This window comes from Gossypium raimondii, chromosome 6 (assembly GCF_025698545.1).
Source record: "Gossypium raimondii isolate GPD5lz chromosome 6, ASM2569854v1, whole genome shotgun sequence".
NCBI classification, from domain to species: Eukaryota; Viridiplantae; Streptophyta; class Magnoliopsida; order Malvales; family Malvaceae; genus Gossypium; species Gossypium raimondii.
Window position 1 is genome coordinate 48,599,178 of NC_068570.1, and position 16,139 is coordinate 48,615,316.

Sequence of the window (16,139 nt, forward strand, 5' to 3'; positions counted from 1 at the left end):
CCAAACATCCATTGCAAGTGGCTTCTAGTCACCTTCACCAATTTGATATGGCGAGTAGTTTGAGAGAGGAGGGGATGTGCTTTCTTTCGGTGGTGTTAGCAGTCTGAACAGAGACTAGATTCGATGGCAGTGGATTACCTCGACGGCGGCAACTAGGGTTACGAAGAAAAAAGAAAAAAAGAAAAAAAATAAAATGGGAAAGAGAAAGAAAAAAGGGGAAAAGGAAAAAAAAAAGAAAGGGAAAAATAGAAAAAATATTAATTACGTGAAAAAATATTAGGTGGATTGTTGGCTGTGCAATCCATCAGAAGAAAAGGAAAAAATTAACAGTAGTGACCGATTCACAAAAATTATTTTATTTAGAGTGACTAGATTTACAAAAAAAATGAGTGATTAAAATAGGACAAATCTTATTTTAGAGTGACCATGAGTGCAATATACCCTAAAAAAATGAGGATAAATCTTAGAACTATGTTTTAGCTTTGAACAAATGTGCACTTTGATTTTGTGCCTTTCATATATGAAATTTTCATTTGATTCAATTTTCATATATAAATTACGCTTACATATTGTATATGTAAATTATTATATTTATCTAACATAAATAAATTGATGTATTTATTTAAATGTATAAAGTTGAATCAAAACTAAAATCTCATACATACATTTGAATCACAATAAAATTTCATGTATATAATTGTGTCAAATCAAAATTTATATATCAAATTATACATTAAATTAGAGTTATGTGTAATTTTGAAATTTATCAAAACTTGTATTAAGTGGGTTGCATCGTCTCATAATGTTGAAAACAAAATTTCTAGCTGATTTTAATTTCAGTTTTTCACCAAAACTTTTTCATAATGTTGAAAACAAAAGTTTATTTCTCATACTGATTTTATTTTCAATTTTCACCAAGACTTTTTAATAATTTGTAGTCTTTTATAATTTCTTATCATTTTAAGCATATGTGCATGGGAATCATGTATTTAAAACACATATTTGTGTTTAAAAATCACATACAATAAATAATAAAATGTATGATTCGAATTAATTAATAATAACACATAATAAAAAATTAGATTAAATTGTAAGTAAAATGAAATTTAAACCTATGAATAGATCATATTAAAAATGTCATTATTTATTATGATATTATCATCAATCCAAAGTTGGTGTCAAATTAATTTGTGACACTAACATTATTAATATATATGAAAGTAATAAAGTGTGTACGATAAACTTCAAACGTATAAAATTCAAAATAAAACTTTGGTTAAGTGATAAGTTTTACCGATGCAATTGACAGAAACTCAAATTCCACCATATGCATATTTTTTTTATTATTCTTTTAATTAGAAAAACTAAAATACTTTCACATAATATAACTTTATTCCGTCAGTTTAATTTTCCTAATCGAATTGGTGCCCAATTAACTCGTGACACCAACTCAATCAGGGGCTTAAATAATAATATAAATGCAACCATATTATTTATACATCTGTAATAGATATATAAGCCCATTATTTTAATTTATCAATTAATTAAAATTATGACATAATAAATGAAAAACATCTTAAAGGCTTTCAAATGTAGATTGAGATATCATATATTTTAAAATATTTATACATACAATTACACCGTGCATGTATTTTTAACAATATCCTAACTGACAATAAAAGTAATTAAGTTAAATTATTATGATTTAATTTTGTATTTAAAGGATAATATAATATTAAGACAAAAAAAAAATTGATGGCATTCCTCTATTCTATCTTTTTCAATGCATAGAGAAAAAAAAAGGTAAGACCACCGAAAATTTTAATTTTTCAATGAATTGAATATTTTCAATCAGTTACCAAACCCTCAAGTATGTTCCTAATCAAGAAGAAAAGGGCGACCAAACCCTGCAGCAATTACTGATGGATGGTCAACTGATTTGCAAACACAACAAAAGAATTCAGGTTTTAGGGGTTTCAACCACGAAGTGGATCACATCATACACACTCCATCAGTGTAAGAATGTTGTAAAACTATTAAGTAATCAAATCAATGAAATGCTTGTATAATATACTACAATTCAGTAACACCATACCTACCATCCTCTGCAATGGAGCATCTTTCGAGACCCTTTGAGTTATGATAATTTTACAGTCTGCCATTTCTGCATATTCTTCACTCCTCACCAGCTATAAAGTTTGGCCCTTCACCTTGGCACAAGTACTCATCACATAGAGATGCTGTTCCCCAGTCCTTTCGGAGTCGCAAAATGTCCTCTGTGAAAGTTGAGCCTGGGGCTCCAATGAACACGCTCGCCATCGCACAGATGGTCTTATCCAACATAGCTTCCACCTTTAAATATCAATTAGAGCAAAAATTTAGATTGATCCTAGCAAAATAGTAATTGTACGGACACTGCAGGTTAAATGCAGTTGGGGAAGCTTGATCACCCATAAACAAATCTTCAAACTGACTGAATAATAATGTATAGCAAATACTTCAGAAACTTCAAAAACTTGGCTCGGTAACCATGGACAACTATATATAGGGGCAAATTTGTGCTTTTCATAACCAAGCACAGGTTGATTATCATTACTCATAAGGATGAACTCCAACGAAGACGTGGAAAATGCAAGGAAACCTTTGCAATAATTTAAACTCAATAAGTTGATTCATGCCCAGTGTTGTCAAGAACGCAAGGCACAACTTAGATGCTAGAACACATACATTGCCTTAAGTGAAAGGCAAAAACATAGTGCTCACTTGTTGAAGTAAGGCACAATAGGTATATGTGCTTGTGTCTGATAATAAACTTTAAAGAGTGGTCTAGTTTATATCTATGAAACATGCAAATTTCTTTTTGTTGGTCAATATGCATGAATACCCAAATACAGAGAAGTAGAGAGTTTGATATTATCCCCTTTCCTTCTAGTGAGGTACAGATAATGAAAAAAGTTAAAAGCTAAAGAAATCAGAGAGAATTTCAATTAAATGAGCTTTTGCCTTGAAAAAGAGCATACCTAAGGGCATCAGCCATGCACCTAATCGAAAGCGCCTCACCTGAAAGAGTCTGAGGCACTTTTGTCTAGCACTCGGGTACACGGCATAGGCATGGCAAGGTGCACGCCTTGAAAAAAATCTTCATGCCATGGATCTAACACATTTATAACATCTAATACATAGACCTAGAACTGAGGATCTTACAGGTGCAACGTCAAAAAAGCAGGGTATAGAAATAGGAAAACAAGCCTCATTACTTGACAAGCCAAACGGATAAGTCAACTTTATTTTTCAACAGGTTGGAATTGAAATCTAGAAAATCCTGAACTCATCTGGGTTGAGGGCTTGAATGATGAGAGGACTATTGCTGGTCATGTAGACCATTCTAACATTTGACTAGAACACAGGATTGTTCAAGAAACAAAACTGTCCCATATGGTTCTTCCTCCTAACACTAAAGTAGTATAAAAATCTCACCTGGGGGTCATCCTCAATGCCATGTCTGTATAACAATGCATCCCATTTTTCAGCTGAATTACGAGGAGGCCGTTTAACCAGTGGTATAGTCTTCCCATTCAGTACAACCATCGATTGCAGCAAACCAGTTTCGCTTTCTGCTGCATCTGTTGAAAGGTATATAATTGGAGTGTTGGCCCTTTCAACCATTCTAGTGATGCAATCCGCAGCTTGAGGAATAGGGTAAAAGCAACTTGGCTTTTTAGCATTGCTGAGGAATAAGAAAGTAATGTTAGTGGCATATTACACAAACCCCGCCCTCAAAAGCATAAGACCATACAAACTGACCCAAGATTTAACTAAAATGGTAATCGCCAAGACCCATTTGTTAAGAAGAGCCCTTTCTGGTAGGATGGGAATCTGTATCCAATTCCAGTATTCCACATTGTTTCAAAACACCTAAGATTCAAATACATGAATTCTCGATAACTATGGACACACTCTTCTATGCTAGTAAATTCAGAACGCTTTGAAATCAAAGCTTATCTCAGAACTATGCCATGTACTCAACTAAAACAAATAAAGTTGACATTTTGATACTCAATCAAAGCAAGATATGGCTAATGCCATCACTTTAACCTTTAGGGTGTGCTTGGTTGAGTGGAAAAGTGAAAGGATAGGAGGAAAGAAAGGAAAAGTCGAAAGAAAATGGATTTTGAGTGTGATTGATAGGAAAGAAAAGTGAGAGGAAAGAAAACAGTAGGACAGATCATTTTCTATTTTAATGCATAAAAATCAATTCTTCAAAATTGAGAATGATGAAAGTAGAGAAAATAAAAGATCTGCATATTAGTTCAAAATTATGCATTTTTTTTTCTTCTTCCATTTTTGATCTCTACCAAACAATGGGGGGAAATGAAAATATTTCTCCATCATTCTAGTTTCTATCCTTTCAATTTTTATCGTCCCAATTTTCTTTCACTCTACCAAGTAAAGCCTTAGAGTTCTGTTCTCTAGCTTAACATTGTGGCTTAAAAGTAAAGATTCTAACTTTCCTATACAATTAAAGCAAAAAATTACAACAAAATGGAGAAGATACCAGAACTTCAAGAATCCATGTCGCCGAAAATGAAGAGCGATAAAATTACTTCCCAGGAACGTCTGAATAAACCGTTGAGCAGTCAATAAGATAAGCTTACTTGGTTCGATCAAAGTCTTACACTTATGCGCGATAGGACCACCTGGTTGCGTCACCCAATCTCTCTCCATTTCCGCAAAGAAAACATCCCCAATTGCTATCACATCATCATCCGAAGCAAACTTCTCTTCCAGATCCTTAATCGTTTTTTGACTCGGCTTCTTAATATCCTCATTCTTCCAAGCACTCTCTAATTTCCCCATCGAAATTCCTAATGACCTCAACTTCTTCAAATGCTCTTCGTCCACGTAACACGGCTGCGGGCTGGAGAAATAGCAAATGAACCTATCAATGTGAGCGTGATTCTTCTTCATTTCCATGAAGTCTTCGAATGGGATAACAGCTTTTTTCCCAACACAATCGTTAATGTGCTCGGTATCCAAAACTCGATTGTACTGATAATCCAATTTCGAACTGGGAATCACCAATGCCCGATTTAGAACCGCCGCGAAGAACATGTGTTTTTCCAAACAAATCAGATGGTTACTCATTTGACCCGACAAGCAAATGGCAAACAAGAATTTATTGGGTTTAGGTTTCCATTCGACAGTTCTTCTTTCAGAGAATTTCAGGTCAACTTTTCTGCAACGGTCGAAACTGTAACCGGCATAGGCGGGGTCTAAAACGGTGGCGTTCTGGAGGGTGTTTCCTGTTTTGTGAGGGGATAAGAGGGTTTGCTGGATGTGTTTGTTTAAGGTGATCTGATTGAGCAATGAGGCTTTGATGTCGTCAAACTGAACGGCTGAGACATTGTCATTAGAGTTGACGAAAGTGTGGTTCCAAAGAGAAAGAAGGGAAGTTAGCTGTTGATTCAACAAGTAGAGAGCTTGGAGTTGGGATTCTTTGAGTTGATCCGACACCTTATTGAATTTAAGGGAGGAGATGTTGGAAGAGAAGAGGGAACGAATGTCGGTGGAGAGGAAGATAGGGATGAGGAGGAGAGGGAGGAAGATGGCGAAGAGGTAACGCTTGTTGAAGGTGAGCTTGAAACGTCGTCGGATTTGAGATTCCAGCTCTTCGATGTGGAAACCGGATCTTGGAGCGGTAGAAGCGCGTGGGCTGGTTGGGATTTGGCGTGGGAGGTGCTTGGTGTCGTTTTGGTGGATTAAGGTTTGGCGATCGTCGTCTTCGTCGGATGAATGTCGGTCCATTTGTTTGCTTAAGAGTGGAGCAGTGAGCCTGCGAGTGATGGAATGGCTGAGTCAGTGATGATAGTTTTCAAAAAAATACCTTTGTTGATTAAAATGGAGACTGGGATTGGTTAAAAATTTAGGGTTTGGTTAAAAACGATAGAATTTTTGTTGAGCGGAGCTGGCGTAAGGAAGAATGTCAATTATCGAAGCAGCAGAAGAAAGACACAGGTCGGTGGAAGAAAATGACTCCATGCCGTCCCACCATCGTCTTGGGTACGACCCGAACCCGATAATATGTTTTTGTCGACAAGCAAACGACGTCGTACTGAATCCACATGAGAAATGTGAAAAGTAATTAAAAACCTCAATTACAAACTATATTTTTAAAACGAGGAGGATGATTAGATCGGTTAAATTATTAATTTCAAATTTAAGATGAGTTTAATTTATTTAAATATTAAAATAAATAAAAATGATAATAAATACTAAAAGATAAATGCAAGCAAAGTTACGATAGAAACTAGGAAAAAAAAAGGTGCACATACAGAGGTAATTCTAGGGGGGCTAGCATGGGCCTTAGGCCCCTCTAAAATAAAAAAATTGTCATTTAGGTTCTTTAAATTTTTTTAAATTTTAAATTAATAAAGATAAAATTACACTTTGGCCCCTTTAAAATTATAAAAATTTGATTTAATTCTTTTTAAAATTATAAAGATTTAGATTATAAAAAATTAAAATTTTATTCGACCCCCTTAAAAATTGTTCTGGCTTTGCCCCTGTGCACATATTTCATTTTTATTATTTTATTCATAAAAAATCAAAGATTCTGGGTTTGATTGGAAATCTTCAAACAAATGTCATTCCCCATAGTATATACAGGCTATATGTTCGAATTGACTTGATGACTGAGCTGCAACATTGTTAAACCCATTAGTAGTAAATTTTTTAAGCATTGAGGATATCAAAGATAGGGGTGTGCATTATTCGGTTAAAACCAAATTTTTTCGGTTAACCGACCGAGTTCGGTTAATCGGTCGGTTAACCGAAAAAATTTGGTCGGGGTCGGTTAAGTTTTTTTGGTTTGTTCGGTTAACGGTTAACGGTTAAATCGGTTCAAAATAGGTCGGTTAACCGAAAAAATTCGGGTAAACCGAAATTTACAGGGTAGGCCTACTCCCTCCCAATTTAAACTCAGCCCAATATAAACCCAACCCAATTTTTTCTTAGGCTCACCAAATAGGACAGCCCAAATTCAACACCCCTAGCCCAGTAGCCTTAGAACCTGCTCATGCTGCCCATTTCTGATTTCTCAGCAGCAGGCAGCCGACTAAACAACACCCCCCCAATTTCACTTTCACTTTCACTCACACACACAGTCACACTTAAGTCTTAATAACACCCAACACCCGTAGCCCTAAATCCCTCCCTAACACCCCTAATGTCAGTCGACACTCGACAGTCGAATCCGGAAAACGAAAAACCCACTATTTCTCTTCCACCGGAGTCACCGAGTCAGAGTGTCGGACCACCAACACCAGTACGGCAGTACCCAAACCTAGGGCCGAGTTTGTTTTCTCAAAATCTTTCAATATAATGTATTTTACTGTCACAAATTCAACTTTACAACTAATTAATGGAATAAATGAATGAATTAATTAATAAAACAAAAGTAAATTACAAGCAATCCTTTGGGGTTTAACAGAACAAAACATGTTCTGTTTTTTTGCTTTAAAACAACTCATGTTTTAAATTGTGCTGTGAATTATTATTATTATTATTATTATTATTATTATTATTATTATTTCTCATTATTTGTGTTATTAGATACATGAGATACACGTGATTAAACCGTTTGGTTACCAAATCTAATGTCGGTGGTGAGTGTCCAAAATACAGGATCAATAATAATACGAGAGACAAAAAAAAAATATTGTGGGGGTCTTTTAGTTGTCTATTAATTAATTAATTAATTAATTAAAATTAATTATGTAAGAAAAGAAAAAAAGCTTGGTTACCAAGTCTTCTACCTTTTGGAAAATTTAATTAATTAACTAAATCAAATAGTTAGAACTTAGAAATTGGTCAAACAGGGAATTGAAGCTCCCCTGGTTTAGTACTTTTTAGGCCACAAAAGTATTTGTACTTCTCTTTAGCTTAGCAAATATCAGTTTATCACTTTGAGATTGACACCAAGTGTTTGGAAAGTAGTTTGGAATAAGATTTTCTGATATAAAGTGTTTTAATTTAGTATTGTTCTTAAAAAATGTTTTAATTCGGGTAATGTTCGGGTAATTTGGGTAATTCGGATAAGTCGGGTAATTCGGGTAATTCGGGTAATTTTTAACCAAAAATGAACAATACATATTTTTCGGTTAATTCGGTTAACCGACCTTATTAACCGAAAAAATTTCGGTTCGGTTAAATTTTTTTAAAAAAATTCGGTTTGGTTAACGGTTAAAAATTTTAGGAGGTCGGTTAATTCGGTTATAACAATTTCAAGTCAGTTAACCGGTCGGTTAACCGAATGAACACCCCTAATCAAAGACACTTGAGCTGCTAGTGAAGTGAGGGCATCCACTTCATGTACTCTTGCGACTCGTCTTGAAGTTGCTCGATTGGTTGCCACTGGTAATTGTTGCTAGCAATTCTCTCAATATTTCATAAGCCTCATTATAAGACTTAGAAAGGAGAACACCATTGGCAGAAGCGTCTACTACCATCCTCGTGTGAGCATTGAGATCGTTATAGAATGTCTCCAACTAGATGCAATACGGGGTTCTATGATGAGGGCATTTTTGTAACAATTCTTTAAATCTTTCACACGCCTCATACAAGGACTTGTCATCCATTTGTTGGAAGGTAGTTATTTATTTCCACAACTTACAATTCTTGCTAGGTGGAAAATATTTCATACGAAAGCGTTTTGCCAACTCTTGCCATGTTGTTATGGAATCTGGTAACAATGAGTTCAACCAGGCTTAAGCTCTGTCCCTTAGAGAATATGAGAACAACTTTAATCTTAGTGCATTTTCAGGTATTTCGACTAACTTGAAGGAATCACTCATCTCCATAAACAATCTGAGGTGAAGGTGAGGATCTTCAATAGTCATTCCACTGAACTAGCTCACTGTTTGAAGCATCTGAAACATAACAAGATTTAGTTTGAATTATTGTGCCTTGATCTTGGGTATTCTAATTCCAGGATTAAGCTAATGAAAAAGCGGTACGTCATACTGTCTTAAGGCTCTATCTCTGTCATCAACAATAAGGATGGGATTTTGAGCATGATTTGCTCCATTTCCTTGATTTTGGTTTTCAAGGTTCATCTCTTCAGTCCTTCTTTGAGTTTCCAGTCTTCCCCTTTGTCTAAAAGTCCTTTCAATTTCAGGATTTATGAGGAGTAAGTCAATGATTTGATCAATACTCATAAACACATGAAACAATTACATAAAATAATGGAATTAAAATTTTACAGAAAAATAGACCAAAATGCAAAATTAACAATTTCATAAATAATGTTTTTTAAAATAGTCCCCGGCAATGACGCCAAAAACTTGGAATGGTGAAAATGTGGAAGTGTTTACAATTATAACAAGTAAGTATGACGAGTTATCATACCTTTAGAGACTGTACAAGTAATGTAAATTTAAGCAAGTTGGTAGAGGAAAATATATTAATTTGAAAGAGGTGATCTAAAAACTAAAAAGTAACTAAGTAATCAACTAAAATAAAAAGTAAAATTCCAAAGTGCAAGATTTCTAAAACAGTTTTAATCAATATGATATAAGTGCGTTAGATTAATTTCATTCTTTAACTTAGACTTATTAAAATTATGCTCATGTTGTTATGAAGAATTTTATGGCAACTTGGTCTTTTGTTAACCATTGCACATACATACTTATTAAATTAATCAATGTTTCAAACATATTACTATATTGGATTAATTAATCAATTTTCATGAGCAAGTATAATACGAGTGAAGGAACAATATATTCCTATCTTGAAACAATTTAATCACAACAATCTTACAAGTTATGCAAGACAAGAATATTGTTTAATATTATTGCTAATTTAACCCACTTTTACACTTAGTAGATTAAACATGCACCAATTAGACATTTTTCCATTAATTACAATTTCAATCTGTTAATAATTAATTCATTTGTTATCTTACAATTATAATGCAAGCATAACATATGAATGATTTTATCTAATTAAACAAATTACCAAGGTTTATAACAACACAAACATGATTTTAAGAATTTAAGTGAACATAATGTAATCAATGTAACACAAATAAGATTTAAGTCATCTTAATTAAACTAGGAGCATCAAAACAGTAAAAATTCATGTTTATGATCACAAAATAATCTGAAAAGATTAATTGAACGATACTAGAAGACAAATCTTGGTGGTTCTCTGAAGCCAGACTAGTGTGCTTCTCTTCCTCTTTGCTTGTTCTGTCAATCAAAAGCCTTCAAGATGCTTTAATTCTACTACTTCAAGAGGCTTGCTAGCTCTTTCTCAAGAGGGGAAATCAATAAAGGAAGGAAAGAAAAATGGAAAGGCAAAGGAGAGTGAAGGAGAGAAGTGAAAGGTGAATGAAGATATGAGTAAAGGATGAGAAATGAAGAGGTGAAAGGGTTATTTATACATGGAGATGGCAACTTGAATTGGGTAAAAATAGCAGCCAACCCCCCTTCTCATGGCTGGCCCTTGATAGTAGGGAGAGGGGTTGAGATGACTTTGGTAAATTTAGCTTAATGCCACAAGTAAGAATGCAAAAAAAAAAAAAAAAAAAGAGGAGGGTTTGTAACGGGTTTTGGGAGAAAGTTAAGGGATATTTTGAAAATATTATAATCATCTTAATTAGATGATTTGGGCAGAAATTGGGTCAGCATTGGGCTGCTCTTCCCTTGGTAGATCAATCCCCTTCAATTTAATAAATCTGGGCCCCTTTTTCTACATTAGACTAGGATTAAATTCAACACAATTTTTTTTGGATTAAAAATAATTTTTCAATGGGTCCAAGGAGTTGATTTGGGGCATCCATGGCTGAAAATTTATTAGCCTTCCTTATGTGCCAAATGCTTTGAAAGATGCTTTGAAAATTCGATCTTCTTAAGGTGACTATTGAGCTGATTTTTCAACTTTTGTGCAAAATTGTCGAAAATTGGCCAAATTATGCAAATTTAGTATAAAAATAACTAAAATTCAGAATATTTCATAAATAGAGTTCAATTTAATTATTTTATAATAAAATTATAAAATTCGACAAAAATTACTTAGAAACTGCATGAATCAGTACTCAAAAGGCGCTGAAAAAGTCTATATATTTTAGTGTTTCCTCACCCCCAAACTTAATTCATTGCTCGTCCCGAGTAATACAAAAATTACAAAAGAATTTTAAGAAAATAATCTTTGAAAAATTTCTTCAAAAATCGTTTCTTCCCACAATTATGCTCAAGAATAAAAATTCTGAAATTATGCAACTTAAGTATACATAGTGTTCAAATTATTCTCAATTATTATCATGACATCAAGAATAAACTAAAGGCTTTTTTAATAAATATATGCTAAATTCTTACCAATTAACTTTTATTGCCTTATTTAAGATTAAACTGCAATCCCTAAGTTTAATTATACCTTAATAAGTTGAGTTTAGCAATTTCTCTCCATTAATGTAGTCAGCACAGATCAATAGGTCTTTTAAATAGGTTGTAACCTAACTTGGCTAGGGGTAGGTTAAAGATAAATAATTTTAAGCTAAAAACCCTAGACTCAGCTTACATCGGACCTTTGGAATAAATACCCTCAAATTCACTAACTGTTTTTGAACTTGAGTACACATGCTCCTTGTACATCTATTTTTTTAGTAAATATTCTCTTTTTTTTAGGCTCGAGCATATCATTACATGTACTACAAATTTTTTAAGCATTTGATACTTCTTTTCAATGCCTCCAAACTTATTTGAAAAGAATATTCTGGATAGACTGAGTATAGTGTTTGGGACAATTTAGAGATAAATATTAAAGAATGAGTGACTCATGTACGCAAGGTTCCAATAAAATCAGGGCATATAGTATCAAAGTCAGGTTTCAAGGGATAAATGTTCATTAAGGTTAGCTTGAAAGGCTTTAACGGTCCAAACATCGTTTGCCTAAATCATTTCCAAAATTCCATGCTTCCTAGGATTTCACCTCAAGAAATTACTAAATCAATTCTAGAGACTTAAACTTTCATGCATGTTTAGCTTTTCTAAGGAATTGAAAATTTCATGGTTTGATTTTTATATTTTATTAAGACTAATATTTATATCATAATTCAACTAACGTAACAATTATTGAGATAGTAGAACTTTATTTATACTAAAGTTTAACATAATCAACAACAAATTTAATTTTTGAGCAAAATATAACTTAATCATAATTTGATAGGAAAAATGAATTCTTGAAAAAAAATCAATTTTTGGTCCCCCCACTTAAGATGAACAATGTCCCCATTGTTAAAAGCGATAGATAGAATGGACGAAAATATAGAAGTGAATAGATACTGTACACCAGGTGGGATCCAAGAAAAAAGAGGTGAGTCAAGTTTGACTGCTTAAATACCAAACTTTTTTTAGACAAATCCAATCCTAGACATGTAAATATTTATTGCTACACTTCTTATTTTGTAATTTGTTTAATTTATTAATGATTTTATTATGCGAGAAATAGAAATATTATAAAAGAAATTAAAACTAAAATCTAAAAATATCCTAAAAAGAAAAATAAAGTAAAGACAAAATCCCCCATTTTTATTTATTTGCAGACTCCTTAGAATCGAACCTATCTTTTGCTTCTTCGTTCTTATCTTTGCTAGAATTTCCTCGTTCCTTCCTCGAAATTGGAGTCCATGGTTTGAGTATAAAGTCTGGAAATTTAGGCACGAAAGCAAACGGGTTATGAAATATTTTCTTAAAAGCGTCTCTGAATGAATCATAACGTATTTTTTAGTATTTCCAAAAAGCTTATTGTTACAATTGCATGTGCTGTAGAATGTCCGTTATATTTGACCATACACTTTTTGGATTGGTACTCGGTGAAGGAGCTTGAAGTGTCGGTGTTTCCTTCTTTGATTCAGGAATTGTTTTAGTGGGTTTTGCCACGTCAAGAATTTCAACTGGCTCTGTTAGTTCTGATTCTGTAGGAACGTAATCGTTTTCAGCTTCATCAACTTGCTCCGACTACTGTTGAAAGATAACGTCTCCTACTACTCTGGCAAAGTCCCAATCAGTAATTGTCCTTTAATTATACCTTACCATCTTTACAGTTGGACGAACACGGCTTTCATGCATAGTTTCGTTATGGTATAAGGAAAATATGCTGAGTCAGAATGTCTTATAGTACAGTCTCGAATTTCCTTTATGATAATCTTTCCCACATTGATAGTCTTTGCTGTCATAATGGAATATAACAAAACCATTATTTCCACAGAAATTGTGGTACCATGTGAGATAGGCATTAGGCTAAAGCTTACGAAATAAAACCATACCTTCGTTAATAGAGTCAAATTTTCTCTGTGAAAAGTATGACTCTGTACCTCAACACAGTCCATTTAGACCTAGGAAAATGTAAGTGTTGATAGAATTTCTTGCAACATCTATTTTTCGACGTTTTTCATTATAAAGGAACAATCGTTCTCTTCAAAGTTAGGTAAGTTAAAGAGATCATTAATAGTTTTAGAATTAAAAGTTACCTTAACCCCTCGTACAATTACTTCTGTTGCAGTAAAAGATGTCAGATTTGCATAAATTTCTCGAACTAACTTAGGATATGGAGTTGATTACTTGTCAAAAACACTTCCCAATTCAACGCATTGGCAATTTTTGAATGCTCACCATGAAGTGAGTGTGGTTATTTTCTCTCAAAGTAAAGCCTTTTTCCGGAAGCATTTGTTGTTTCTTAAAGATGCTTTCATATCTCGCTTTTGCTCCTTCAGAATGAAACTTTTCTTGTAATTCTTCGATTTGGACAGAGGCTCGAGTTCTTTTACGAGTCATGATTCAACCTGAAATTGACAAAAGATGGAGACAAGTAATAACTTCCCAAAATTTAATTAGAAAAAGAAAATATTATCAATTCATATAATATTGAAAAGTTAAATTATAAATTTAATTAAAAATTTGGGAACACGAATTGTTACCACCTTTGTTGATACCGAAAGGAAACAAAAATATCAACTATAGGATGCAGCAAAATTTAAGGTGTCGGGCTGGGGGATTGGGGTGATGACGATTGGTGGTTAAAAGGGATAAGGGCTGGTGATGGTGCGGTGTAGGTTTGAAGGGAGGTAATTGGGGTGGTGGGTTAAGGAGTTGAAGGCTGTGACAGCTTGGGGTGTGAGAAGCAGGAACGAGCAGCTTTTGCTGAAGATGGCTAAGGGCGTGCGGCGCTAGGTGCAGCAGGGTGTTTGGTGTTGTTCGGTTATAGGAAGGGCACGACAGTGGAGGGTGTTAGGGCCGATGGTGGAGAGGTAATGATATTCAAAGTGCAAGTACGGGGTGTTTAACTCAAACTCTCAAGTAAAATAATATTAAAATATTACTAGTGCTAATGCTATACAAAGTTAATAACAATTAATATATAATATATAATATATAATATATATTAATATATTATTTGTCATTATCATATTTATTAAAAATAAAAACTAAAATTTTTTATTTTAGTTGTTTAAAATATTTACAGAAAACAAAACTAATTATTGAAACAATTCAATTAAGTTCTGTCATGAAAAATAATTTGAAAAGAAAATAGAAAATTAACACTTTTATTTAGCAAATTAAAACTTATTTTGTCACTTAGAAAATATTTTCTCGGAAAAATTATGTGAAAATCAATTCCAAGGAAAGATTGCAAGAGTTATAAGCGGTCCACTTAAATTCCAATCTTCTAGATATAATTTATTTTAACATAATAATCTAGAAAATATAACCTAAGTCATTTATTTGAAAAGAAGAATGAAAAAAAAATTAAAAATCTGATAAAATGAGCGAGGTTTTATTTCTCTCAATTATATCACCTAAGTAATGTTTCAAACGTTGAACGTTAACTCTGAAATTACCTTTCTTACGGTAAAGTTCAACAACCCCGTATGGAAAGACTTGATGAATAGTGAATAGACCGAACCAACAAGATTTTAACTTACTTGGAAAGAACTTTAATCTGGAATTGAACAACAAAACTTATTGACCTGCTTCAAATTCTTGGAATTGGATGTGCTTGTCATGCCATCTTTCCAATCTCTCATTGAACAATTTGGCATTTTCATATGAGAATGTTCAGAATTCATCTAACTCATTAAGCTGAAGCATCCTTTTCTCTTTAGCAAGCTTGAGATTCAAATTGATCTGCTTTAGAGCCTAGTAAGCTTTATGCTTTAACTCCAAGGGTAAATGACAGGCTTTCCCAAAAAACAACTGATAGGGAGACATCCCTAAGGGTATTTTGTATGTTGTCTTGTAGGCCCATAAAGCACCATCTAGTCTTTTGGACCAGTCTCATCAGTTTGGACAAACTACCTTCTCGAGTATACCTCTTATTTCATTATTCGCCAATTCAACCGGCCTATTTGTTTGGGGATGGTAAGATGTGGCAATTTTGTGCTTCACTCCATGTTTATTGAGCAATCATTTCAACCATTTGTTCACAAAGTAGGACCCCTCATCACTGATAATAGCTTTAGGAGTTCCAAACCTTGTGAACACATGTTTCTGTAAAAAACATCATCACTACTTTGGCCTCGTTCGTCAAATATGCCTCGGCCTTAATCCACTTAGACACATAATCTACTGCTACTAGTATATACCTATTACCATAAGAAAGAGGAAAAGGACGAAGAAAGTCAATACCTCAAACATCAAATAATTTTACCTCAATAATGTTTGTTCGTGACATTTCATTTTTGTTAGATATATTTCCAACCCTCTGGTATCGATCACAACTCCGTACATAAGCATATGCATCTTTGAATAAATTTAGTCAAAAGAATCTGGCTTGCAATAATTTGGTCGCAGTACGTGAACCTCCGAAGTGTCCCTCACTTGGATCTGAATGAAAATGATATAGAATATCATTTACCTCATTTTCTGCCACGCATCTCTTGATCATTTGATTTGCGTATTGTTGAATAGTTACGACTCCTCCCAAAAGTAGTACTTTATGTTATGAAGGGACTTCTTCCTTTGTTGGTACGACTTATCGGGCAGCATCACACCACAAACTAAATTGTTAGCATAATAAACAAACCAAAGGGTTTTATGGACGTGATCTACCTTAAGTATGCGCTCGTCTGAAAATTTTTCGTT

At 33.6% G+C, this 16,139-nt stretch overlaps 1 protein-coding gene and 1 non-coding gene across 2 annotated transcripts; one reads left to right on the forward strand and one right to left on the reverse strand.

Moving 5' to 3' along the window:
• Positions 1-1,804: 1,804 nt before the first annotated feature.
• LOC105773441 (O-fucosyltransferase 36) lies at positions 1,805-6,053 on the reverse strand. The gene is made up of 3 exons (XM_012595360.2): positions 4,556-6,053; positions 3,478-3,727; positions 1,805-2,352 (listed from the first exon to the last, which is right to left on the reverse strand). The coding sequence occupies exons 1-3, from the start codon at positions 5,803-5,805 to the stop codon at positions 2,176-2,178; spliced, it is 1,677 nt and encodes a 558-aa protein (XP_012450814.1). The 5' UTR covers positions 5,806-6,053; the 3' UTR covers positions 1,805-2,175.
• A 2,509-nt stretch (positions 6,054-8,562) lies between these two features.
• LOC128042128 (small nucleolar RNA R71) lies at positions 8,563-8,667 on the forward strand. The gene has a single exon (XR_008197334.1). It is a non-coding gene; the product is annotated as a small nucleolar RNA R71 (small nucleolar RNA).
• The last annotated feature ends 7,472 nt before the right edge of the window (positions 8,668-16,139 follow it).

Coding starts and splice junctions, on each gene's coding strand:
- LOC105773441 (XM_012595360.2), bottom strand. CDS start 5,805: ATGGACCGACATTCATCCGACGAAGACGACGATCGCCAAACCTTAATC. Junction 3,728..4,555: donor CATGGATTCTTGAAGTTCTG/GTATCTTCTCCA, acceptor CTTATTCCTCAG/CAATGCTAAAAAGCCAAGTT. Junction 2,353..3,477: donor GCATTGAGGATGACCCCCAG/GTGAGATTTTTA, acceptor TGATATTTAAAG/GTGGAAGCTATGTTGGATAA.